The sequence below is a fragment of the Notechis scutatus genome, chromosome 3, assembly GCF_049901735.1.
Source record: "Notechis scutatus isolate UNSWTSFEM ecotype Mainland chromosome 3, rNotScu1.2, whole genome shotgun sequence".
Lineage (NCBI taxonomy): Eukaryota > Metazoa > Chordata > Lepidosauria > Squamata > Elapidae > Notechis > Notechis scutatus.
The window spans coordinates 84,583,406-84,611,232 of NC_142011.1; the positions used below are offsets into that span (position 1 = coordinate 84,583,406).

Sequence of the window (27,827 nt, forward strand, 5' to 3'; positions counted from 1 at the left end):
ATATGTAAGCTAACATCTTTTAAAAGGGGAACAAGATATTCCTTTGAAAAGAACAACTCTATCTGTAACAAATAAAAATGGCTCTTTAAATAAACATCTGTCAGGAAGCCAATTTTTTTACTATTTTAAGAAATGCATTTCCTGGTGTCAGACATGTCAGGCTAATTGGGGTAGAAACTACATTTCACAGCTTCCATATTCTTTCCAGTGGTGAATATTTCATTGTCACTGTATGCATTAAATGTAATGTTCATTTGAACATTATTATGAAATTTAGAATAATGGCCAGGTTAGAGCTTAGCTATAATCATAAAGAGAAAATGAAGAAATTCCTATTCATTTTTTTTATTATTAAAATGCATATTTAAAATATTTTATATTCAAATTGCACAGTATTTAAAAAAAAATATCTCCAGAAAAATGCTGGCAATCATATATTCTCACCTCAGTGGCCCAGTTTGGATGTGTAACCATTGTTAAGTATTATAAGAAAGTGTTACAACCCATAGGTTAGTGCTAAATCATAGTTGTAAGGTGTTACTAACACAGTTTAATGTTACAAGAAAGAACATAATGTCTCCCTTTCATTGCTTTCTCTGAGTTTATTTTGAGTAGACCTAAGTAAAACTAAATTCATTGAAACTCACTGTCTCAGAAACAGACTTGTTTCTCAATTGCTGGTTTGGATTTAGTCTTAAGCTATAGTGATTGTAGAACTGGAGAGAAAATTTCTAATTCAATTGTATTTCCATCAAAAAGAGAGGAAGCAGGGGTGCATGAACTGAAGTACTAAACTTCTTCCCACAGTATTAAATGAGGTTACTGTTACATCTGAACTGGGCCTCTCTCTTTTTTTCCCCCACTACCAAAAGCACATACACAAACCATGATTCAAATAAAGTTCAGGATAATAGAATACCTGACATAAGCTTACTCTCCCACTCTTGAATCTTAATATCTCTACACAATAAATGAATTTCATCTCAAATATAAATTAATTCTTTGGTGAAGAACAATTCAGAGGAGGATGCCTCGATCAAGACTGATCTTCAGATTCTTCTTCCAAGGTAATGTCTGCTGCAGTTTGAGAGGTCAAGAAGGACTCCCAGGTGGCAAGACACTTGAAAAGAAAAGAAAAAATTAACTTGGAAACTTTGGAATTCTCAAATGACAGCAAATATTTTGTATGGAAAAACCCCAGGACTGTCTTCTGCACAATTTGGGAGGCTTCATGCCCTTGTATAACACTTTATGTTCCTGTAAGTTTCATCCTAGTCTTGTGTAAAGCAAAATGGGAGTCCACTGATTTCTGATTTTTCTGAACTTTGGCACATTTCATCCTCCCACCGTCCTAATGTTTTTGCCAATTCGCTGATAAAAACCCAAAAGGCACATTTACAACTTCCCATGTCAGATGATAGAGGGCATGAGATCTGGGATAATCTGAGATACACGGGAATACTTTTGAGTAACTCAGAATGGCTAACTCATTTCTGTAACTCTAGATCTCATTCCCAGAAGAACAGAATGGTCTTGGAATACCCCTGCTGAGTATGGTATTACGTACTGAAGTTATGCTTTAAAGGCAGCGCTTCCCAAACTTGAGTAAATTATCCAAAACTGAATAAAAGTGATTTTTCTTTGGGTAACAACACCCAAACTCATGATCCAGTCACAAGAGGGATATTTAAAGAAGAATTTTCTGATAAACGATAAATGGGGCTTTCTGATAATCAATTTCAGATAAAGAAGGAAAAACTTTGGGAAGCACTTCTTTTAAGAAGTAATTAACCTGCACAAATAAGGTAGTAAACTATTCTAGATTAACTAACAAGATTTTGTAAGTGTACTATGATTATTGCTTTAATTTGGCACCTCGTTGTAAAATAACAGACCATTGAACTGAGAAATTCTAAGACAGCCACAATTCTGCTGAGGGCTGTGATAGTCTCATATAGAGCAAGTCAAGAGAACAGATTATTGCTCTCAGCACAACTACTGTGAGTCAAGGGAATGTTTGATTGCTCTCAGCTCAGAGATCTAATATTTACTATGCTGGCAAAGAAATTACTTCACATTCTTAAATACTCCATGATCCTTACTAATGCTCCAGATAGGATTAAGGCATAATTATCATAGTTGCCAATGTATTGTACACACAGCTGCCTGCAATACCAAAATCTTTTGCAGGCTTAACCTGCCATTGCTGAAACTGATGCCATCATTCCTATAAGTTGAGATAATATTTCATTGCAATGTGCAGTTTCAGGCAAGCTTCTGTCATTACATTTTTGGGTAGATCTACTGCTCGTAACCCGTAAAATTTCATGAGTAATTGATGGCAAATTACATATCCAGTCATATAAGAGCTGTGGTGGCACAGTGGTTAGAATGCAGTATTGCAGGCTAATTCTGCTGAGCGGCTCAAGGTTGACTCAGCCTTCCATTCTTCTGAGATTGGTAAAAGGAGGACCCAGATTGTTGAAGGCAATATGCTGATTCTGTAATACTTAGAGAGGGCTGTAAAGCATTATGAAGCGGTGCTATTGCTATATGCATAAATTAGGAATCCCTATATCATGTTACTCTTTCCAGTTAATTTGTACTAATTGCTCTTTCTCAGGATCAAGAGCCATGGTGGCACGGTGGTTAGAATGCAGTATTGCAGGCTAACTCTGCTCACTGCCAGGAGTTTGATCTGGACTGGCTCAAGGTTGACTTAGACTTCCATCCTTCTGAAGTCAGTAAAACGAGGACCCAGATTGTCGGGGACAATATACTAACATTGTAAACTGCTCAGAGAGTGCCGTGAAGCACTGTGGACCAGTACATAACTCTAAGTGCTATTGCTATTGCTATAAACTCATTTTTCATGCTAAGGAACTGAAAAAGAAAGAATTTCAGAAGGAACGGCAATTCCACAGCGGATGTTCTCCAGAAGCAAAGCCGGGAGCCCAAAGCGCAGAGACCTTACTTTTATGTTCACATGGTTAATTATGTATCTTGTTAATTGGAGCAGAGCACTTAGCTTAAATAACAAAATACGTTACAGAAGAATCTGAATTCCCAAACACATATTTGGTTACATAAATGAATATAAGTTTAAAAAATTGAGAAGATGGCTCTGCTAAAAATGGAGAGGACAACCACAGTAAGCCAGTGAGTAAACTGGCTCTTTGTAATTCCACTCTGGACAAGAGGATGACTTTTAATAAATGCTTTTAATAAAAAGGCCTGATAGGATGAGACTCTGAAGGCTGAACACAAGAGAGAACCAGAAGGAACTAAATATTACAATTAAAGGCAAACACTTAAATTAAAACACTAATATAGAACTAAGCAAAACATTTTATTGAAGAGTATTTTTGAACAATGGACCCAGACATTAATTTTAAAAGTGTCTGTCATAATAGACAAATTGTGTTAAAAAGAAGTTGTGGAAGAGGAACACTTTTAACCAGACAAGACTGAGACTGCTCTGAAAATAAATTTAAAAATGACAGTTACAAGAATTATATGGAAAGACAGGGGTGGGATTCAACCGGTTACTACCGGTTCAGTGACTACGCTTTGCGTGCACGTGCAAAAAAATAATCAGCTATGCCACCTGGACAGCTGAAAAGCACTGTGCACGGGTGCACAGCATTTGAAAAGCCTATTTTTTTCCTGCTTTTTCAACCTCAGCTGTGCTGCGCAAAGCAGCTGAGGTTGAAAAAGCAGGAAATAAAGGACAGGTAAGAGCCTGGGCAGGCCGGTGGGCCAAACAGCAGCAAACACAGAACCGGTTCTGTGTCTGCTGCTCTTCAGAGCTACCGGTTCTTTAGAACCAGGCAGAACCAGTAGCATCCCATCCCTGTGGAAAGAGGCTACAGTGGATATACAAAATAAACTGGTTGATCTCTTTACAATTAAAAGGGACATACAAATAACAAGTCAAATAACATACCTTCATATTGTTGTTAAACAAGGACAATCTATACTGAAATTGCTTCAAATGTTCCTCACAGTTGCAGTGTTTTCACTGTATGTCAGGGGTGTCAAACTCAATTTCACTGAGGGCTACATCAGGGTTGTGTTTGACCTCGGGGAGGTGGATGGGCGAGGTGGACATGGCCAACTTGATATCACTTGTGTCGGGGGCGCCTTGTGTTGTATGTGGTGTGGGCCCCTCAAGCTCCCTTTTTGGCTACAATGGCATGGTCCTCCAGCATGCTGCCAGCCGCCAACAGGCTGTAGATCAGTGCCCAGTCGATTCCAGGGTGGCCCCGGGGGCCAGATATAAGCACCCCGTGGGCTGGATTTGGCCACGGGCCTTGAGTTTGATACCATAGCTATATGTAGATGACCCTCAAGGACTCGCTGAAACCAAAACTGGATGATTAACTTGCAAAGGCTACTATTGATGCTACTGTTACAACATATTGTTTTCTATCTCTGTTCTATTTCACTTTTTTTTGTCAAACCACGTTTTATATGTTCCTTTTTTCTCTTCTGTATTTTCTTCTTTTTTTGTTATTAATTAGAAAGCACTAAAATAATCTTCTTAAAAATAACTACTTGCTGCAAAAAACAACCACATCAGTTATTTGGATCATGTACTTTAGGGGCAATACAGTAGCCTTCTTTTCCATGTATAAATTACAGGATGACAACATTTATGGCCTATGGAGATTCTCAGTCATCCAGGTCATGATAAGTAGTGCAAATGGTGTGATGCTTCTTGGAACTGCTGATGGAATAGCTGCCTCTTGAAAAAGCACTTTTGGGACAACCATGACCTGGATGATGAGAATTTCAGTAGTTCAAAAAAGGCTCCACATCCATTTGCACTACTCAGAGGTGACTCAGAGGACACAGATAAACCTTCAAGTGGCCTCTGAAAGAATGCAAATGACTAGCTGTCTGCAAGGAATATAAATCCTTCCATTCCCCACCACCCAGTCAGAACTGAAGAGGCTTCTTGGATAAGAAGCAAAATGTCTTCAAAGAAAACAAGAAAGTCCAGTTGCCTCTGAGAAAAGCACTTTTGGGACACCATTTATTAAAACCCTTTATTCTAGATTTCACCCAGCTTAGCCATGGCAAAACTAATGGACGTTTCAGCTTATTCACAGGTTAGGGTTACTTTCTTATCTTAATTAAAAAAAACAAACAGTTTTCTTCATCTTTTAAGGGCTTCTGTGCCTACATAAAGCAGAAAAATAAGTAATTTTATTTCTTCATATTCTTCAGTGAATATGAAGCTACTGCTAAAGAACCCCTTTCTCTCAGGTACACTGCTCTAACTAGTTTAATTCTCAGGCATTTGAGTATAACTTCTGCAATTAATCATCTGGTTGGCCAAAATCCAATAGGCATAGCTGATTCATTAAAGTGGCGTTTCTCAACTGTGACAAGTTTAAGCTGTGTGGACTTCAACTCCCAGAATTCTTCAGCCAGCCAGCTGGGAAATAGAAGTGAGCCAGTTGACTGGGAAATTCTGGGAGTTGGTCCACGCAGTTTAAACTTGCAAAGGTTGAGAAACATCGCACTACAGGTCAGGGTGTAGACAATCAGGCAACTATTCTAACAATAACAGTAAATTAACATATAACATCTGATACCGCAAGCTTCAGCATTGCTTGTATACCCTAAGACACAAGATCTAGGCCACAGGTTTCAAACTCAATCCCATTGCGGGCCATATCAGGATTTTGTTTGCCCTTGGGGGGTCAGGGTGGGCGTGGCCTGGTCATTGCAGCCAACTGGGTGGGCGTGGCCAGGGTGGGCTGGGGCCGCACTGACTGGTCCCTCGCCATTTCCAAGATGGCCCCTTGGGATAACCCTTGGCATATCGCTGGACGGATGTGGCCCACAGACCGCGTGTTTGACATGTCTAATCATCTCTTTTTGAGATGGTACTTCTGAGGAATTGGAACTAATCTTAGATGTGAGTCAAGGAATTACAATAGACTTAGTAAACTGGCTAAAGTTGGATGCACTGTCACCTGGGAATACTGTAGTAACCCAAAACACCAACTGGATGCCCTCCATATAAATCCTCTGGTGCTGTGTAATTCCCGTAGTGGGACACTTCCTCATGCAGTGGCATTATCTTCCAATGAAATGGCGCCCATCCATATACACAGAGAGATGTATTCTTAAGACTTACTATTACTAGGAGCATGATTGTCAGGTCGCGTAGAGTCCTATAAGGACACTATCATTCTGGTAGGACGGGGGAGGCTTGGGGGGAATCTCTGTAGGAGGTTTCTGTTTCTATTCCTTGCTTTGCCTTGCTGTAACCATCCCATTTTGGGATGGGGGAAAGCAATGTGCCTCGAGCCAGCTGCCTTATCTTGTCTACGGAGAAGAGCAGCAGCGTTGCCTTGGGGACCGACATTTATCACCTTCTCGACCTGAGTTTCCCATAACATCTTCACACCTCGGGATTGGCTTGATGACGGGACAGATTTTGGGAGAGGCTCTGTTTGCAATGGTTAGGTTTGCAATCTAACGTTTTGAGAGGGAAATCTTAGTTCATGCCTATATCTTCTTGCTATCACAATCTTCCAATAAAAATTCCTTTTGAAATGGCTTTTGTTTCAAGAGTTTTGCTTTCTTTAGAAGACTGGTGAGGCAGACCTTACAACGGTTGCTCATGGTTGGGAAACTAAGCTGATAATCAACAAGCCCATGTTTGAGACCCAAATGTGCGTGGCAGGGTAAGCTCCTGTCATTTGCTCCAGCTCCTGCTGATCTAGCAGTTTGAAAGTGAGTAATCAGAAGTAGGTAGATAGATAGGTACCACTTCAGTGGGTACATTAATGGGGACATGAAACTAGGTGTTTCCCAGGCAACAGTGATGTACCCGGTTAATTCTTTCAGCCTGGTGCTTTCAGCCTTGGTGCTTCCGACATGAACACAAGAATACTATTTTATGTAGCCTTAAACTGTTTTTTGCTTTCTCTAGAAGAACATCCCTTCAAGCATGATAATATGATTATTAATGAACTGTCCACTAAAACAATGAATTAAATTTAGATGTGGAATGCCTCATAAACCTTCATCTTTTCTTCTCACAGATATGTGTTACAAACTCACATCGTATCAGCTGCCACATTTTATGAACAGTACACTCTTTTGATTGTCAAGCAGTTGTGTATTCATCATTTTCTTCCCATTCAAAAGTCTCACTGTTTTTCTTTCTGTTTTGGACAGAGATACTTGGTGCAGTATGTGTGAGAAATGGTTCACAATGCCAACACAGCATTGTATTTGCACCGTGTGCATTCTCAATACTTGGCAGTTCAATGCATGGTAACACTACAGTAATTAAAGGTCTTGGAATGACGCAGAAAATGCATATGTGATAGCTCATTCCTTCATTTTAATGCCTATGTTAGGAACCAATTTTGTTTATCTAATATTTTCAGTGTGCTAGAGGATCAAAGTTATTGCTATGGTTGTGTTCACACAACACACTCAAACATGGATATTTTAATTAGTTTAGAAAATTAGTCCAATTTTCTGGATCTCCACTGCCCATGAAGTTTTAAAAGAGCTAGGGGTAAAAGTGTCCCCACAGGTTTTACCTTGCTAGTCCATTTCTTAAGCCAAAGAGGACTAGGGTTAGGGTTCTTGGAAGATGGTGGTTATGTGGCTGGCATGACATCACACCACAGCAAAAAAGTGTGTGTCCAAACATGGAATGCTGTTACCACCTTCCTGCATGCTTACATGTAGTACTTATTCATCTACTTGCATATGCATGCTTTTCAACTGCTAGGTAGGTAGTTTTGGGATGGTAGGCACATGCTATAGATGTCCCTGGGACTAGCCTGCCCCACCTGCAGCAGAAAAAGAGGCTTACTATGGACCCTGTCTGCTAAGGAATCCTGGTGGATTTTCCACTGTGGCCTTGTCCCTGTGAAATACTCTACCGAAGTTGAAAACTGCTCCTATCCTTTTGGCCTTTTGGAAGGGTATTAACATTTGGTTTTGCCAGCTGGCTTAGGGTCCCGAGATGGGTGCTCACCACTGGATGTGACTGATGGGGTAAGAAGATTGTACCATTTGTCTCTTGGTTCCTGATTTTTTTGCATGGTTTTAAATTTTTAGCTGCTTTTCTATTTATCTTTTTACTATCCGTAAGTTGCCTAGAATCCTAGGGGAGATGGGCAGCATATAAATAATAAAATAAAATAGCTGTAGATTTATGGGGGCTTGCCCATTCACAAAAGGGTTGCCACAGGAACACTGATGTTGTTACAAAAGATCAATCTTTTCAGAAAGCAACCTTTTATGTACAGTGATACCTACTGTTTATCTTGGCCTTTTTCCAGGGTAACAAAGACTATTTTTTTCTGCACAAAGCACTGGGCTGAAGCCCAGTCACTAGATTATATCAGTAAGAAGGGATTATTACCCAGACAACTAACTGACTAAATGCTCTGTTGAACTGGATAGTCCTTTGAACGGATGGAGCATAGCATATTCTTATGTTGATAGAATCTTCTGTATCTCATTTAATTAAAAATCAGTGTTCCACAGAGAATGTAAAAGACCTTTTTTTTCTACTCCCCCGCCCAGTTGGATTTTTATATTTGGACTTGAGTCCTTCGATGCAGGAATAAGACTACTTTTTTTTCCCTCCCTCCTCCCTTTGTTCTACCTTTTTAGCAAGGGGAATATACTGATTTCTGTCTTTTTAATTTTTTTCCTATTTTTTTTTCATCCTTTTTCCATTTTCCATTTTTTTCTTTTTTTTCCCTTTTTTTCTACATAATTGGAACCAATTGGATTAAGGTATTCAAGTGCCTGAAGATTTTTTCCCTTCCCTTTTTTATTTTTAGCTTTTATTTATTTTTTATTGGAGTGACAGTTGGCTGCTCTTGCTTTTTCTTCTCAATTTTCCTATTAAGCATTCTAAGATGAGCAGAACGATACCAGCCTCAGCTTCTTCAATCCTGATTTCTTCTCCTCACCATCTGGAGGACAACGATCAATACAGGTGATATTACAACAAGAAAAGGAGAAAGAAGTGACACTGCAGATGATTATGCAAGGAATTCAAAAGATACAAGTAAAAACAGATAATATTGAAAAGAGAACAGAGAATATTGAGCAAAGAACTGAAAAGACAGATGAGAAAATTGAAAATATTCAGCAGATGATGATGTAATACGAGGATAGAATCAAGAAAATTGAAGAACAAGATGTACAGAGAGATAAGAAGATTGGAGATATGAATACCCAATTGAGTGAAGTGGAAAGAGACAAGGGCAGATCTTTGCAATCATTGGGATGGGAAATTGATAGATCAGAATTCTATCTTAGATTTCAAAATATAGAAGAAGAAAAGGTGAAAACCTTGCTGAAATGATGACAGAAATCCTGGCAGAAGCATTAGAGGTAACTAAAGAGAAGATGATGGATGGAATGGGTGAGGTTTTTCGTGTCTATACAAGAAATAAACTGCCAAGAGAAGCTCATATCAGATTTACTAAGAAAATAATAAAATCACAAATACTGCAGGCAGCAAGAGAAAAAACACTAAAGTACAAAGATAAAGAAATAGTGGTACTGAAACAGGTACCAAGAAGAGTGAGATAGATAAGAAGAGAATATTTATTCTTGACCAAGGAGTTACTTAAGAGCGGAATAAATTACAGATGGCTGTTACAAGAAGGTCTCATGTTTACCTGGCAGGAACAAAGACACAGAATTGATACAGTTGAAAAAGCTGAGTTATTCTATATGGAATATTTTAGAGGAAGGGAGGAAGATAAAAGAAAACAAGAGTCGTTAACTGAATTTCAAGAGGAATGTATAGCAGTAATTGAAAAAGAAGGAGCCTTAGGTGGTGTACCCAGAGAGCAACGAGAACCAACATCTACTAGAGCAACAAATCCTTCTTATAAAGTCTAAAATGGATGAGAGAAAACTGATTACAATTAATATAAATGGACTTAATTTAGCTACTAAAAGAAGAAAAATATTTCATAAATTAGGGAAATTAAAATTTGATATAATCTGCCTACAAGAAGTACATATTAAAAAACAACATGATTATATATTGAAACAACAAAAATTAGGGAAATTATTTACAGCGTTGACATGGTATAAAAAGAAAGGAGTGGTGTTATACATTAGAGATACAATCCCTGCGGAACAAATATATACAGATGATGACGGATGGATTTTGATGGTGGAGATAATGGACAATAATCTAAAGATACTTTTAATAGCAATTTATGCTCGAAATGATAATCAAGATTTTTTACAGGAAATTACATAAGAAAATAATTGAACTGGACTATGCTAATATCTGTCTGATGGGAAATTTTAATAGAATAATAAATGACAAATTGGACTATAAAACACAAAAAACAGCAAAGAAAGCTAGAAAGACACTTGCCAAAATCCTTCTTTCGAATGGTAGATGTGATAAAACTTAAAAAGATGCATGGAGAGAGAGAAATGCAGAAAATAAACAATATACCTTTTATTCAAATAGACATGCATCATGGTGTAGAATAGGTATGATATGGATGTCAACAGAATTGCTTTCTAACATACAAGACATTGAAATAGAAGCAAATACCTAGGCAGATCACAATCCAATGACACTTGTATGGAAAGGACAAAAAAGGAGATCTAGATGGACTTTAAATAATACGATATTAAAGGAAAAAGACTTTAAACAGAAAATTGAGAGAGAATTGACTTTTTTCTTCAAAGAAAACACAAAAGAGGATACATCATTACAGAACCTCTGGGGCACGATGAAGGCTTATACAAGAGGCTTGATAATGCAAGGAAAACAAATATAAAACAGAAAAAAACCATTAAAATATTGGAAGATGACTACAAGAAATTGGAAAAAGAACTACAGAAATTTCCACAAAAAAGGACATTAAAATTAAAATGGACATAACTAAACATAAAATGGGGCTAATGGAAAAAGAAGAAATAGTACAAAAAATTTAAAATGCTAAGCAGAACTATTTTGAAGATGCAAACAAACCAGGCAGATGGCTAGCATATAAATTGAGAAAGGAAAGAGACTCGAGAAGGATAAATCAATTGATAAACGAACAAGGACATGTATGCTATGAAAATGCGGAGAAGAAAAAAATTACTCAAGATTATTATGGAAAACTGTACCATCAAGAGAATGTTCAGGAAGAAAGAATTCAACAATACTTACAGGAAGCAAATTTGCTTCAGATACCCAAAGATATTGAAATAATGTTAGAAAGTAATATAACAATGATGGAATTAACAGAAGCTTTAAAAAAGCAAAACATTGGGAAAGCACCAGGTCTGGACGGTTTGCCAGTGGAATTTTATAAGACATTCCAGGAAACATTGAATCTTCACTTATTCGAAATTATGAAGTTATGACAAAGAAGAGAATACCCAAAACTTGGTCAGAAGCATATATCACACTTGTACCGAAGGAGGACACAGACCCACAGCAAGTTAAAAACTACAGACCAATATCACTATTAAATTCAGGTTATAAAATTTTTGCTTCAATTCTGGCAGAAAGACTGAAAAGATACTTAAACAATTTTATTCACCCTGATCAAAATGGATTTCTGCCAAAGAGACAGATTAAAGATAATACGAGAATAATTTTAGATACACTGGAATACTATGAGGCACATCCCGAAAAACAAATGGCTCTGATGTTTTTAGATGCACAAAAAGCTTTTGATAATGTGAAATGGCGTTTTATGCTGTTACAATTGGACCAAATGGGCTTTGGTAAAAAAATTTACTCAAGCCATAGAAATGATATATCATAAACCAACTGCAAAGGTAACAAGTAAAAGAAAAAATGATTGTGTGGGGGGAAAATTTTGGATATGGGATTGACTTAGATAAATGGCAAAAATTGTGGTCTCAAAATTATAAAATGACAATGTCAACTTCATATAAAGAAAATTTGTGTAAGATGTTTTACAGGTGGCACTTACGCCCTGCGAGAATTGCGAGGATGTTCAAGAATAAATCGGATAAATGTTGGAAATGTCATCAGATACCTGGTTCATATTACCACATGTGGTGGACATGCTTGGATGCAAAAAGATATTGGACTATAATCCACACATGGTTGGAAAAAATGACAAAACAACACATAGACTTTAAACCTGATATATTTTTATTGGGAATTATACCGGAAATATATTGTAAAGAATTGAAATATTTGACTGTAAATGTTTTAACAGTGGCTAGAATTGTATTTGCTAAGAATTGGAAAAATGAAAAAATACCTATGCAGGAGGAAATTATTAAGAAAATCATGGACTGTGCCGAAATGAGTAAATTGACACTTGAAATTAGAGAACAAGAGGATAAACAATTTTATATGATATGGGATTTATTTTATCAATGGTTAGACAAAAAAACATGGTAAAGAAATAGATTAGTAAGCCTTACAATAAAAGTTAATAGATTGATATAGAATACAATATAAAATATATAACCATTGGATGAATGTATAAGATTAAATCATAATGAAAATTAGAATATCTCATATAAAATGGTGGAAAAATAGTTTAGTCAAATGAATGTTTAATAATTGATATTACATAAACACAAGCTAGATTGATAAGGTGAGAATTTATAAAACTTGTGAATAATGGTAAAAAAAAAGGGATAGCACAAAAGATTATAACCAACTGACATACTGTATGTATATAATTGAAAGAGGGTTTTATGTTTTTATGTTTTGTTTGTATGTTTGTTGTAAAAAAATAAAAACTTTGTTTAAAAAAAAAGAGAACGTAAAAGACTTGGAAAGCACTTTTCCCTGCTAACTCATAGTGCGGCAGATAACATTCTACCTTGTTTCAAGCCATCTACCTCAATGTAATCCATAGGGGTTGAGGCTCATTTTTGTAGTAATTTTATTAAAAAAAATTACAGTTAAAATGATAAAAACTAATATTAACCAAAACAATAAAAAGAAAAAAGTACAGGAGAGAAAAACAGTAGAAAAAGTAGAAAAGGAATGAGAATATACGAAAGATATATATATATATAAATGATTGACTTCCGCTTTCATCACATATAAACAATTTTAGTAAGTTATCCCTTTCTCTTAAAATATAACCACTTCTCTCTTCTTTCCATACACTTGTCATTTAGTTCTAATCAGCAGAGGTCCATTGAGAGTTATCACTGATAGCAACATACCTATTTTTTTCTTTAATTTATTTTACAAAAAGAATTTAAGTCCTGAAACTTTTATTTAAAAATTCTTTTGCTAAGGATTAAGGGTAATTCATCAGATATTTTGTTAAGGATTGAAAGAAACTGACCAAGTGCTGTAAAATTTGTGGAGCCAAAGGTTCACCTATAAAGCAGTCTGAAAATGATTAGAAAAAGTATGCAGAGTGTCGTTTTGAAACTGCGCTAAAGTTTCAGCAAAAATGTATATTCCCTCATCTCCCAGAACTACCAACCTGCTGTGGACTGCTATCTTGCAGTCTCTTTGAGAAGAGCAACTATATGGAGCACTTGTGGGCAATCTCAAGTCCTTTCCTTGTCCAGAGAGACATTATAAAGACTTTGTCTACTCGCCGAGTCCCTCATTCTGCGGCAGTCACTAACTCTACCTCTTCTCTGCCATTTCTTCACTGGAAATCCTGTGCAGAGTTTGAAATTTTCCCTGCTGTTGCTATCTGGAGATGAAAACACTCTGCAGGTATAAATCCTATACCTTGCAAACCGAACTATGCCTCCTCTGACATTTGTAGTGCTAGTTCCTATCAGATTAAATGGCTTTGAAATTAGGTCTATATGCATAAACACACAATAAAATAAGCGAAGACTAAAACATGCTCACTGTTTTATTCGTAATAGCATTTTTATTCCTTGTCCTAAATAGCTGATTGCTTATTGAACCCTATGACTATCATTAAGTGTTGTACCTGATGATTCTTGACTCTTGATGAATATATCTTTTCTCTTATGTACACTGAGAGCATTTGCACCAAGACAAATTCCTTGTGTGTCCAATCACACTTGGCCAATAAAGAATTCTGTTCTGTTCTGTTCTGTTCTGTTCTGCTCTGTTCTGCTCTATTCTATTCTATTCTATTCTATTCTATTCTATTCTCTTCTATTCCATTCCATTCCATTCTATTCTATTCTGTTGGGCTAACCATATCCAAGCATATGAAAGTTACCCTATTATGTATCAATCATTCAAATTCATGGACCAAGTTGACAGGTTGCAAATATAACTTAAAGGAATTATTAGGGCTGTACAATGTTCAGATTCAAGTCCAAATGCTTTGGAGAATCTGGGACTGCAAAAAACGGCATCTGTTTGCAAAAGATAAAACAGCTGCACATTCTTCCCAGGGCTGTGTGGTAACTGCTGATGCATTTGATTATAATGCTCTTAGTTACAGGTATGATTTCATTTTATGTGTGCTAGTAATGTTTATAAACTTATTTGCAAGCCTTTTCTTGTAAAGTGTTTTCAGGCTGAATTTCTAATTAAGCTCTAAGTAAAGCATCTCTATCATTTGATGTTTCTCAGACTAGTTATCGACTGAAACAAGTCTTCCTATAATATGGAATGAAACAAAATAGGAAACCTATTCCAACTGAAATCAAAATTTAACAATACTTACATAAGACACATTGAGATTTCACACTGATTGCAGCAGTCCTATTTTAACTAACTCCACATTTCACCTCAAATATCTCAAAATACCCCTCCTTCCCCCCATTTGGCAAAAAGTTTAAATAATAATAATGGTAAAATAATAATGGTTTTAGATCAGGGGTATCAAAATGGCGGCCCATGGGCCGGATGCTCACATGCAGGCCACGCCCTCCCCAGCCCCACAAAGGGAAAAAAATGTTGCGATATGTCATGTGACAGCAAGGCAATGCCGTGAGTTTGACAGCCATTGTTATAGATCAACCTAAAAAGGATATCCAGACACAAGCAACTGTGACCAAACCAAACTATCAGCTGGATGCATTGGAATTTAAATCTGCTGTTGGCAGATTTAAAGGAGAAAGAACGTGATTTGGAAACTGCTAGTTTGTTGGAGAAAGCTGAAGGGGATATGGGTTCTACAGATTTGGAGTTAACAGAATTAATCAGTGATGAACTGGACTTTCTTGAGCAGACTGATAGTGATTGGCGGTTATAGGGCATGTCAAATTTTTCAACTTTCAATTTCCAAACGTTAGGAGTGCTCAAAAGTTGTGACATGCCTTAGGCATTGTAAAGGTATTTTGGTTATTTCAATATATTTTAGATGCGCTTGGTAAGTAATTACATAAATATCGTAACTTTTTAACATTTTGTTTGTTTGGGGAATAAACTTAATATATCTAGCTGGAGAACAATTTAGACTGAATGTTTTGAGGAAAACGGATTGACAACAGAGGTTTATGATTTTGGGGAATCCAACACAATTGTTAGGAAAGTTCTCAATCAAAATCTTTTACTATTAAGAATCAAACAAAGATATTTGATTCTGGACAGATCAGGGAGAATGATTGTGGTGATTTATGGTTGATAAGAAGCTTTGGAGATTTTCAATAATTAACAATAATTAACAATAATAGATTGTTAACAGAAGGCTTTGAGGTTTCACTTTGTTGCTGGTTCATCTGTTAACTACTTTGCCTTTATATATAGTAAATAGATAACAGGTCAAATTGATTGCAACTATAGGCAATTCTTAATTTATAACCCTTCATTTAATGAACGTTTAAAGTTGCAAGGACACTGAAAAAAGTGACTTATGACAGTTTTTTACACGGTTGGCGCATCCTCATGGTCACATGATAAAAATTCAGATGCTTGATAATTGTTTCATATTTATGATGGTTGCAGTGTCCCACGGTCCCAGGATCATGTGATCACCTTTTGTGACCTTCTAACAAGCAAAGTCAATGGGGAAGCCAGATTTAACCATCATGTTAGTACCTTAACAACTGCAGTGATTCACTTAACAACTGTTGCAAGAAAGGTCGTAAAATGGATCAAACTCACTTAGCAACAGAAATTCTGCTCTCAGTTGTGGTCGAAGGTAAGGACTACCTGTAGAGGTAGAAGTTTATAAATTCTGGGCCTGCTTTGCAAGGGGGAAAACAAATATTGGTCCAATATATTTATCACTATTCAACTGGGGGGGCAATATATATGTGTGTGTTTTTCTCTTTATTAATGCACATTCTTTTATTGTTTTGTCTATCTTTGTTTTGTTTTAGTTAAAAAAATCTCTTTTGGGGGAGTCTGTGTTTTACCTTAATTTTCGGAGTAAAATAAAAAAAAATATTTTAAAAAGTAGTCATATTGCTATATTAGGAGTATATAGCAGTATTTTTCAGACACCTTGGAGTTCATTATAATACCAGAAGAATAAAAAACAGGAGTCCATTTTTTGCATCTGGTGCAGTGATCAGATGTATAGTTGCCATGAATTCATTAGGTTTCTGAACTGAAGGGAGGACGAGTGGTTGCAATGCTCAAAACTGATTGCTTTTCTTGAGTAGTTAGATTATTATAATGGATGTTAGAAGTGGGCAAGGACCATTTACAACGTAATTGTAGCATTATAAAACAGGAGAATGGTTGAGCATTCTCAGGAAAGTTACAACAGTCCAAGGAGATACTTAAATGGCTATGCTTAGTTTTGCAAATCTTTTCTCTTGAAAAGGAAAAAAATATATATCCATGAACAGTTTTTAGCACACAACATTTGTATCATTACCTTTGGGGCATTTCTCTAATATACAGTTGAGAAGATACACATGGATAGGAAGAGACTGAGGAAATATGAAGGATCAGCAAGACTTCTGGTGCGAGTAATGCTTTGATTTTGATCTGCAAGAGCAGATTTTCAGCCTTATGCATTTCTCAGCATAATTAAACACTCTTTGATTATCCAGATCTCTGCCTTTCAACTGACATTCTTGTGAAAAGATGTGTACTTTCAGCATGTTTCAGATGGTTACAACTTCAACTGTGAGGAAATGCTACAGTATTGTTAAAGAACAATATTCTTTAACAAGATCCATAAGGATATGTGTTATAATATAAAATTAGGTGCCTTTGCAATAGGAAAGATTGTTCAGACATTGTATGGTGGGTTCATTTGTTCAAACTATTCAGTTGCATACCAGCAACCCTGCTGAGCATAAATAGTACAGGGCAAAAAATCTGCAGCATAATACAAATGTGCTGAACCTAGTTGGGTGTCAATAAATATTACTAGAGGTTGTCATTTGTTCAGTTTCATTTGTAAAAAAGAGTAGCACCTCTCTTTATTTTTAGAATTTCTCTTTACTTTTAAAATTTCACACTGGATTAATAAATACTCGAAGAGGTAAATTTTAGTTTAATGGATTGGATCCATAATTAGGAATGTAATGAAATTTTACTGAAAATTACAGCCGACCATTTAAGATAGTTACTGTTAGAAACTGATCTATAATCCCTTTCTACTGTAATCTTCATTATATTGGCTATACAAGTACAGAATAAAAAGCCACTTTTCATTTCTGGCTTGTTTAAAGGGTTGGTTTTGCAGGAAAGTGTGAATAAAGCAGCTGTTTGTCCCACTGACACATAGCTTGTTCCCAATAACCCAGATTGCTGGTTTATAGACAATGTCTGTGTAAACATTGCTTTCAAGGAAATCAAAGTAGCGTATCTCTCATTTATATACCCTTGCTGACTTGGAAACTGCTTATCCTTCAGTATTTTGGAAATGTTACTTTGTGAGGAGATTAAGCACCAACAAGACTTGATTAGCTTGATAATATGAGGGAAAGGCAGATGACAACTCTACTTTGAATCTTCAGGCTACTTTCTAATTTTAATGCTGATTAAAATGTGTCTTTATTGATTCAAAAATTGCCCCTCTGACTCATCTTTTAAAGAGATAGGGGATTAATCTGCTGATCAGATCTGGCAGTCTTTTCTTCCACAGCCCGAGAAAGCAAAACTCTCCTATCCTGAAGCTTCCTTGAATTAAGCAAAGAATTAAATATATAAATAAAGATGCTTTGTGCTTTTTAAATCAAGACTGCCCTCTGTTGATGGAGATCTTAAAAGCAATATGTGTTTGTGTGTTTGCGTGTGTGTACAGCTGACTCTGAATTGCATCTAAGAACACAAAAGAAACAACTCTATTTTTAAATGCTTCTTTTTAGAAGCAAACCATATAAAGACATCACACAATTGGGTATCGTTTTTAAAAAGCTGTTTTACCTCTTCATAATAGCGGAGATTATTTTCTGCCATAGTGCCAAATGCTGCTTTCATATCGAGACGCAGGCTGTGCTTCCATCTATCCCAATCCGCTTGCAGAGCGTTATTGGCACACTCTAATTTATCTTCTAGTTTTCCAATCTCTTCAGGCAACTAAAAAACAAAACCCACATTAGGCGAAAGTCAAGTTTGGAGATAATATCAACATCAGGAAAGGAACATTAATAGCATCGTAACAAGGATCTTGCTCCGTTCCAAGAAGGGAGTCGGGTCTCCTTTTCTCCAACCTATTTTCCTCTAGGAAACTATGGGGTTCCTTAGAAGTTTATCAATGATCTATCACTAAGCAGATCTGTAATGCTTGACGAGATTTCCTGAGACTGCTTACCTATTGCTATTGACTACCTCCTATTGTTTGCAGCTGCAGTGGAGTGTTATTTCTCTTGTAGAGGCACTCTTAGTTCATAAAGGGCAACAGCGAATCCCTGTAGAGATTGTTTGTTTGTTTCCTGGCAGGGTTCCTGGCTTTTAAGAGCAACAGGACTTGTCAAAAATTGAGCAGGTTAGCCTTCCCCAGTATGAAGGTAGAAGCCTCTTTTAAAATCTCATACTTCCCAACTGCCTACTTTACCTGTACTTGTACAATGTAGTTTATTGTTCTTAAATCTCCTTTGGATCTACTGCTCAAAGCATCTTTGAAGACCTGGCCTGGATGAGATCTTTGGGGTCTGAAATTTTCTGGGCATGATCAGGGTTGGGGGAAAGAGCTGCATGACCAAACCCTTTGAGCACCTCTGGTTTCTTCACTGGCTTGGAGGAATGGCTCCAGAATGAAATAAATGTAGCTTTTCTGTTTAGCCTGTCTAGATCGGACTCTCCTTGTGATGTATCCTTTTGTTGAATTTCAGATTACATGGTCCTTGCAGGAAGGACATTCATGCTCTGTCCATCTCTTGGTTGGATTACTGCAATGTGCTCCACACGGGGCTACGTTTGAAAGGTATTTGGAAGCTACAGCTAGTATAGAATGCAGTGGCAATGGACTATTCTGGAGGAGATGTATATAACACTGCTATTGCGTGAGCTATATTGGTTACAGGTTTACTTCTCGGTCCAATTCAAGGTAATGGTCATTACCTTTAAAGCGCTTTATGGCATGGCCCAGGATATCTGTGGTGCCATCTTGTTCCAATGGGACTTCCTTCAACAGAAGAAGCTTCCTGTGGACTACATATGTTAAGGAATTTCAGCTGCAGGGGTCAAGGAGAGTCTTTTCTGCTGTGGCTCCGGCCTGCGGAACATTCTACCATCAGAGATGGGATTTGTTTGTAATCCTGGCCTTCTAGTTTGGCCAGTTGCCTTGGGGCCCCGTTGAAGGCGCTCCTTGCTTGAGATGGTTGATGGAATAAGAAAACCTCATTTTTGTGTTATCCGTCCACGTGGTCTTTGTTTTTATATAACCCTTAATTTTAATTATATTTATACTGTATTTAGCTGTTTATCGGTTGTAAGATGCACAGTGGCTTACACACCTTATCGGTGAGATGGGTGGCATATAAATTTTATAAATAAAAAACAATTCTTTAAAAGTATAATCTGCAAAGAATTTGTCAGTCACTCTTACATTATGCCAAATGACGTTTCATCTGAAACAACAGAGTGCATTTGATTTCAGTCCAATTATACCATAACTGTGATCTCTAAGTCTAGTGATACAGTATATGTAAAACTATTATGGCATTCTATTGTGTGCAAATCATGCCACTAATTCATTCCAGAAATTATGAGCGATACTAAAAATTTGATTCAGCCTCCTGTGATTATCCTGTGATTACTTCCAAACTTCCATGTCTGAGCCAAGATTCTGAACTATATCTTTGATCCAAATTCAATAGTCTATCAATGGTTAATACTTTGCAAGTATAAAGAAAGAAAGAAAGTAGACAGCAGACAAAAGATCCTAAAAGGGGTATCCTGAAAATAAACCCATATTATAGACTTCAAGAATACAGCTATTGCATTTCTTCCATGACAACTCTAATCAGAACTGCTTTGTTAGAAATCATAGTTGTACTCTCCATAGGGTCGATTTTACGTCCAATTCAAAGACAATGCATTTTCATCTTTGCAATTCTGTTTGTTTTGCACAAATGCTCTTCAAATAAAATTTGGGGCCGTGTCATTCACTGTCAACTTGATTTCTAGGTCTCAGTTTTCAGAGGTGAACTCAACTGGACAGTTGTGTAGAATTCATAAAGACCAACCAGAGAGCAGTCTAAGTAAGGGAAAGGGGAAGATTCAGAATGGAGGGATCAATAAAAGTATATTCCCATCTCCACATCTTTTATCTTGTAAGGGGCTGCAAACTTCTCATATGCAATATGGAGAGAAGCATCATCTTCTACAGGTAGTCCTCGACTTACAACCATAATTGAGACCAAAATTTCTGTTGTTAAGTGAGACATTTGTTGAGTTTTGCCCCATTTTAAGATCTTCTTGCCACAGTTGTTAAGTGAATCACTGCAACTGATGTTAGTAACCCCGTTGTTAAGTGAATCTGGCTTTCCCATTGACTTAGCTTAGGTCTGTGATGATGAACCTATGGCGCGGGTGCCACAGTTGGCACGCAGACCCATTTGTGCCGGCACGCGAGCTGCAGGCAAACTTACCGCACTGCACATGTGCACATCTCACAGCTGATTTTCGTCTGGTTTGAGGCCTTTTTTGGCCTCCCAAAGGCTAGAAGAAGGCTTCTGCAGGCTTCTACAAGCTTTGCAGGCCAAAATGTAGCCCCGTTTTGTCACTTCTGTTTTTTTGGGAAAAACAGGAAGTGACAAAACAGGGCTAGATGCTTTCAAACTGTTAGGAGCTCATTCCATCATGCAGCTTCTCTTGGGTTTCGAACTGCTGAAGTGGATCCTAACCACATGAGGCACTGCGGCCCTGTTATATAACTTAGGTTTTGGTTATAGTTTGCCAGTTAGGAATTTCAATTATACTTAACTATCCTTATGTCTTTAATTACCAGATTAATTGAGCAAAATTAATCTAAGCAAATTAATCTAAGCAAAAAGCTTAGATGACAACTGATCCTGAAATAACATGTTTATGATCAAAAAATAGTTTCTTTTTTTGTATCTGCTTTACATTAATTGTCCAAATTGAGCTTATCAATTTTGGGTATTAGTATTTGTTTCAATGTATATAACTATAGTAATATATTGCTGCATTTTTCTTTTAAATTCTTAAATGCTTTCCTCTGTGCCTCTCCTGTAAGATCCTTCAGAACGGATTTTTCTTTTTATTATGGCAATCTGAGCTGTTAGTGGCTAATAAATACAAAGTCCATGCCTCGAGGTAGGGCAAAGTTCAAAGACATTTGCTGCTGTATTTTCTTGTTTTTTCTGGCTAGGTCCACGTTTTAGAATAACATTGAAGGCCCTAGCTCAGCTTGGTCATCACAAATTGCTATGTTTTCTTTCCAGAAATGTTTTCATACCATGAGAGATACCTGTATCTCCCTTGGTTTTCATATAAGTTGTAAAGCAATTCTCACTATATCTGGTAAAAATGAGAAAAAAAAACCACATACAGAAAAATAATTTCCTTTGAACTAATTACTTTCTTTTTCAGTACCTACATTTTTCTTGCCTCCCCCCCTTTTTTTTCTAGTACTGTTAATATTGTATGATAACCAGGATGTTATGGAGTTGGCCAGCCTTCTAAAAGAATTCATCAATCAAATGAATGTACGTGGGAATGCTTGAACTATCTTTCATCAACTTCCTTAATAAGATCTATGTGACCTTGTGTCTCTTGGCACTTCTATATGCAAGAGACTTACTATCGTCTGCAAACTTTGGATCAATCAAACTGTCATTTGGATCCTTTATAGTTGTTGATGAGTTATTTTTGCCTTGTCAGATATATGCTCTGTCCAGAAACTAGAAATTCAATTGAGACTTTAAGCCCAACAGCCCTTCCTAGACCTGTCAGCTAAGAATTTATTAGACCTCCTTTTCAAAACTTTTCAATCAAGGTAGTAGCTATCACCATATCTTAGGGCAGTGATGGCTGACCTTTTCCACGTTGTGTGCCAAAAGTCCATTTGCGTCCCTGCACCCATGATGCAATGCATGCGTGACTCCCTCCGCCCCTGCACATGCATGAGCCCCTGCATGCGCACTGCGTGCCTCTGTGCATGCACACACGACCCCCCTGCATCATACAGCTCTGCGCATGCGTGCATATCTACCCCGCATGCATCTCCCTGCACATGTGCAGCAGATACTCGACAATCAGCTGGCTGGCGGGGCACACATGCGCATGCACAGTGGAGCTCTTCCGGGCGACCTCTTGCGTGCCGGCAGAAGTGGCTCTGCGTGCCATAGGTTCGTCATCATGGTCTTAGGGTAAAAAACCTATACATTAATTTGCTATGTGAAACATTGCTTCCTCTTGTCTGTTCTGACAAGTGGGGAGAAAGGAACTCCCATGCTGGGCTGGAGAAACAAAATGGATCCTGAAGACCTGAGCTTTTGTTTTTTTCAGCCTGACTTTCCCCCACACTCTGGTGCACGGAGAGGAGTGAAAATCCTTCAGCAGGTGGCAGCAGCTTTCAACCTTCCTGCAACTTTATTGTAAAACACCCTTTCTGAGCTCCTGTGACTGGAAAAGATTCTTAAAAGACCATAAGTCAAGGACTGCCTGGCATTATCATTGAGAAATCTAGCATCATGTAGCATGCCTCAACAAATTCTCATACTTACAATTCGGAGTGGAGGCTTGTAAGGGGTTAAACTGATTTCAGCAATATTATGATGTCCCCAACTCTTTTGTTAATATACACTGCAATGTTGGATGATGCACCAAATCGTTGTAAAAGCTTGAAACATGATGCTGTTTTTATCATTTTGACAGCAGCAGCCCTTTCTGTGGGTGCCTTGTGACAGGGACTAAGCCAATCCTATCCTATAACTGCACATTTTATCAGTACAGAGAATGTTGTGGGCAGAGGAATATTTAACAGATGGTCTTCCATCTTCCTCCAAAGCAATCCAGAGTGTGGGCTGAGGACTCTGCCAACTGCTTTTTCAGAACACGTACATTACTCAACTCCACATTCTGTCTCTGTACAGCTTTTTGTACTCGTAGGGCAACATTCAAGGTTGACTTTCTTCATGTACCTACAAATCTGCCAAAAGGATAGCAGCCTTGAGTAGCTCATAAAGAGCACAATGGGAATATAACACATAGGGGAAAGTGACAATAACCTGTGGTATAATCTAGATTTGATTATAGCAATAAAAATTTGCCATTTTATTTTCAACTGCTTACCAGGCCATTTTCAGCCTTTTTATTATACATAGCATCCATTTTGGAATCCAGTTCTGCTTGGATCTGGTCCCTTCTTTTCAGAACACCCTGAAATATGAAATAACAGAAATAAATGCATCAGAAATTTTCAACAAGTAATCCTGAGAACTCTTGGCTTGTGTTAGAGTCAAAATGGGGAAGAAAGAGGTTTGGGGTCCACAACTCTCTTATATGTAACACTAAGTTTCTGAGCTTTCCTGGATGTCATTTTCTGTCTGCTTGATAGGAGAGGCTAAAAGCTTTATTGTCGCATTGGTACAAGTGGGTCCATAAAGAGCTGTGCTTTCCCCCCCCCCTTCCTTCTGAAGGAAAAATGACATTTATTAAATGAGTGCTACTGCCTGCTCCCCACTATGAGAACCTACAGCTGAATGCAAGCCTTGCAGCTGTCAACAGAATAGAATGGAAAAGAAATGAAACTGAGAAGCTGTGTTAATGGAAGGATGAGCCACCCCCTGCCTGCACCAAATGCAGCCTAATTGTGTGGCTGAGGGGGAGTTTAAGGGTCTAACAAATGCAATAACATCCTTTAATTTCTCATCTCACATTCCCTGCAATTAATCAGACAACCTGGCACAAGGTAGGGGTCCCATCAAATTTAATTCTAATGGGCCACACAGATGTTTCTTTGGACCTTGTTCAACTCATCCCGAGATGGTTTCCACCAAGTCTCCTCCATAAGGTGGCTCTTTTTGTAAAGTCCTATTGAAACTACTGACATTCTGCTGTTCCCCTTGGTTTGCCCACCTGTCCTCCATCCTGTAGTAGAAGCCATACAGAATATGACCCAAATTCAACCTCTGTAATTTGCATGCCTCTTCCTGTCTGACTCTCCTAATCTCAATAGGCATCTGCAGTCTTCATTAGGAGAACTATTTGGGTGAAGGAATTTTATTGCATTATCTAAATGTCAACTGAAAATGTCTCCTAAACATGGTCATTTCTATTTGCTGAACTAAGTCACCATGCACACGACAGCTGAACCAGGGCAATAGTAATACTTCTGTCAGTATGTATTAAACAAATTTTTCAAGTGTATCACACAGGGCCTGAAGGACCCTGTATTTGAAGGACCACCGTATCTCCAATAGCTGCTGCTTATCCTGTATGTTATTTACTTTCTGTCATGTTGCCCACCATGGAAGAGCATCCCATCAGAGATCCATACGGCTGTTCCCACCAAATGATACTCAGAAAGTTGCTGAAACACTACCTACTTCCCCAGGTCTGGGAGTAGGAGGGATACTGAGCCACTGTAGACTTTTTAAAAAATCTGCTATGGAGTCTTTCCATCTGGATTTCTTTTACTTATTTCTCACTGAACTGAGGAACTATGAAAAACTGCATTCCTTGTAGAGACCCATACAAAAGTAGGTTTATAACCAGTGGTGGGATTCAGCCGGTTTGCACCGGCTCAAGCAAACCAGTTGTTAAAAATTACATCCCCTCCACCCCCATCCCCCACTATCAAAGTGGATCCTGGGTGCTGCGCTGAAATGGAGAAACGGACAACGGAGTGGCCGCTGTGAGGGAAGGAGAAGGCCACTTTCCCTCTTTTTTCTCCCTGCTCTTCCTTCTTCCCTCATGCTGGCCGCTACGTTTCCCATTTCTCCATTGCAGTGCAGCGCCCAGGATCCACTTTAATAGTGGGTGGGGGTGGGGGTGGAGGTAATTTAACAACCGGTTTGCCCAGGGTCAGGTTGGCAATCGTGGGAGGCTCGTCCCGCATGTGCGGCAGAGCCGGAGGATGGGGTAGGGCCACACCTCCCATGACAGCCAATCTGATCCTGGGCGAAACAGTTGTTAAATTATTTGAATCCCAACATTGTTTATAACGTACTTTGAAACTACAAATGTCTAGAGATATTCTTTCTGTGAGTTAAAATGTCCCTCAATTCAAATGGAATTTCGTCTTTTCAAACATAGTTACCCAGCCATCTCATGCAGAAGGGAGTTCAAATGTGAAGACTTATATACTCTGGAAACTTATAATATTCTATTGTTAAAACAATCCTTGCTACTTGCAAAACAATCATTGATACACCTTGTCATGCCCTTTGGAATCTGATTCCGAGGGGGAGGTTGAGCAGCTGACAGGGAGTGGGAGTGTGGTTCCGGTGGCTGTGGAAGAAACTGGGGAACGGCACAGTCCGGCTGGGCATTCAGAGGAAGACCCAGGGCCACCCCCTCTTCATCCTAGGGCACTCAGGAATGGAAAAGGGAGCAATGTGAGTTACGTGGGAGAAAAGGGCCTTGATTCCCTTCATCAGCTGCAGCTGGGAAAACAGGATTTAAAAAGGGCGTTTGCGCACATCACCTTGCTGGAAGCAAAGCGTGAATTATCTTTGTTTGTCAAGTCTTATCTGGGTTCTGGCGTCCTCCCAACTGTGTGTGTTTTGTTATCTTTTGAAGTCTGCAACTCGTTATCCCGCCCTGTCTCATTAATTACTGCAGCGTGGTTTGTGTTGGTTTTTATTTATAATTTATATGTACTTTGGGTTCCGACTGAATTTCTTCCCTTTAAAGACTGTTCTTGGGAGAGGTTTTTCTCCAGCCGAAGATAACTGGACATTGGGGGCCAAGTTGGAGGTATTAAAGGGACTTTACCTACTTTTGTGACTTTGTTCCTTTTGTGCCATGCCCCGGGTCATCACACACCTCCGCCAAACTAACTAGCTTTATAATAATGGCTCTTTCTCGCCTTCTTGCCATTTTCTCTCTAGGGATCCGTACATCATGTATAGTTAAGAGAAGAAAAAGGTGTATTTTGCAGGAAGGTACACAGGCATCATGCAGGAAAATAAAATACAACATAACCCTTTCCTGCAGGGCTGCACTATTAGCCCGACTAAGAAAGCAACCAGCAACTCATGAGAACATCCATTGCATCAATGACATCAGAGGAAACTGAGCTGTTTAAGAGCTTCCAACCCAACTTACCATCAATATTTCATTATAAAGCAAATATTCATTTATAACAGGGAAAAAGCTTTCGGACAGAGCCGCCCTCCATTTGTCTGCAGCTTTGCAACACTGGTCAATGCCTGTAGCCATTCCTTTTAATGTATCTTCCAGATCTTCTTCCGAAGCAGACCAGAGTGTGTGAATTGGACCAAATTCCTTCATTTCATTAAAATAGTCTTGGAAAAAAGAGGGGGGGGGGGAAATACACTCAGGACTTCATAAACAATCTCCCAAGCAATTATCATAAATAAACAGTGCTTTAAACAGAAGCTCTTTCTGAAGAATACAGAACTTACAACAGTTCTTTTAATGACCATTCAACATGACAACGGCACTGAAAAAACATATGACCATTTTTCAGAGTCACCACCTTTGTAGCATCCCCATGATCATCGTCATGTGATCAAAATTCAGGTGCTTGGCAACTGGCTCATGCTTAGGGCCATACTTGAGTCCCCAGGTCATGTGACCAACTTTTACAACCTTTTGACAAGTAAACTCAACAGGGAAGCCAGATTCACTTAACAGCCAGGTTACTCACTTATCAACTGCATTAATTCACCTAACAACGGTGGCAAGAAAGGTTGTTAAATGGGGCAAAGCTCACTTAACAAATGTCTCACTCACGATAGAAATTTTGGGCTCAATTGTGTTCGTACGTCAAGGCTATCTGCACTATAATCTGAAATTCTGGCATATAGCAGTAGCAATGGCACTTAGACTTATATACTGCTTTACAGCTAAGCAGTTTACAGAGTCAGCCTGTTGCTCCCAACAATCTGAGTTCTCATTTTACCGACCTCGGAAGGATGGAAGGCTGAGTCAACCTTGAGCAGGTCAGAATTGAACTGTTGACAGCCGGCAGCGAGCAGAAGTACCTGGCAGTACTGCATTCTAACCTCTGTGCCACCACGGCTCTTCATGTGGAATCAGAGTTCAATAGTAGAGACAGGTACAGGTTAACAACTGTCTTGTTTAGCAAATGTTTGAAGTTACATTGGTGATGACAAAGTATCTTTATGACAGGTCCTCAAACTTACAACTATCACAGTGACCCAGGGTCAGGAAACTGTGATGTAGACACTTCACAATTGGTACGCATTTATTAATGTCACAGCCGTCTGTAATCATGTGATCACCATTTGTGGGCTTCACAGCAAGTAAAGTTAATGGAAAAGTTGGTAGTAAAATCACAAATTATGATCACAAAATGTCTCACTTAATGACCTGGATAGTTTGCTTAATG

The 27,827-nt window shown here is 38.2% G+C and overlaps 1 protein-coding gene across 1 annotated transcript in view; it reads right to left on the bottom strand.

Annotated features, from left to right (window-relative positions):
• Positions 1 to 329: 329 nt before the first annotated feature.
• SNX7 (sorting nexin 7) overlaps positions 330 to 27,827 on the bottom strand; it is a 60,897-nt gene continuing 33,399 nt past the window's right edge. The window contains exons 6-9 of the mRNA XM_026674088.2: positions 26,558 to 26,757; positions 23,579 to 23,665; positions 18,242 to 18,394; positions 330 to 1,120 (exon numbers count right to left, since the gene is read on the bottom strand). Coding sequence (XP_026529873.1) covers positions 1,037 to 1,120; positions 18,242 to 18,394; positions 23,579 to 23,665; positions 26,558 to 26,757 — 524 coding nt within the window. The 3' untranslated portion in view covers positions 330 to 1,036. The remainder of the gene's footprint in view (positions 1,121 to 18,241; positions 18,395 to 23,578; positions 23,666 to 26,557; positions 26,758 to 27,827) is intronic.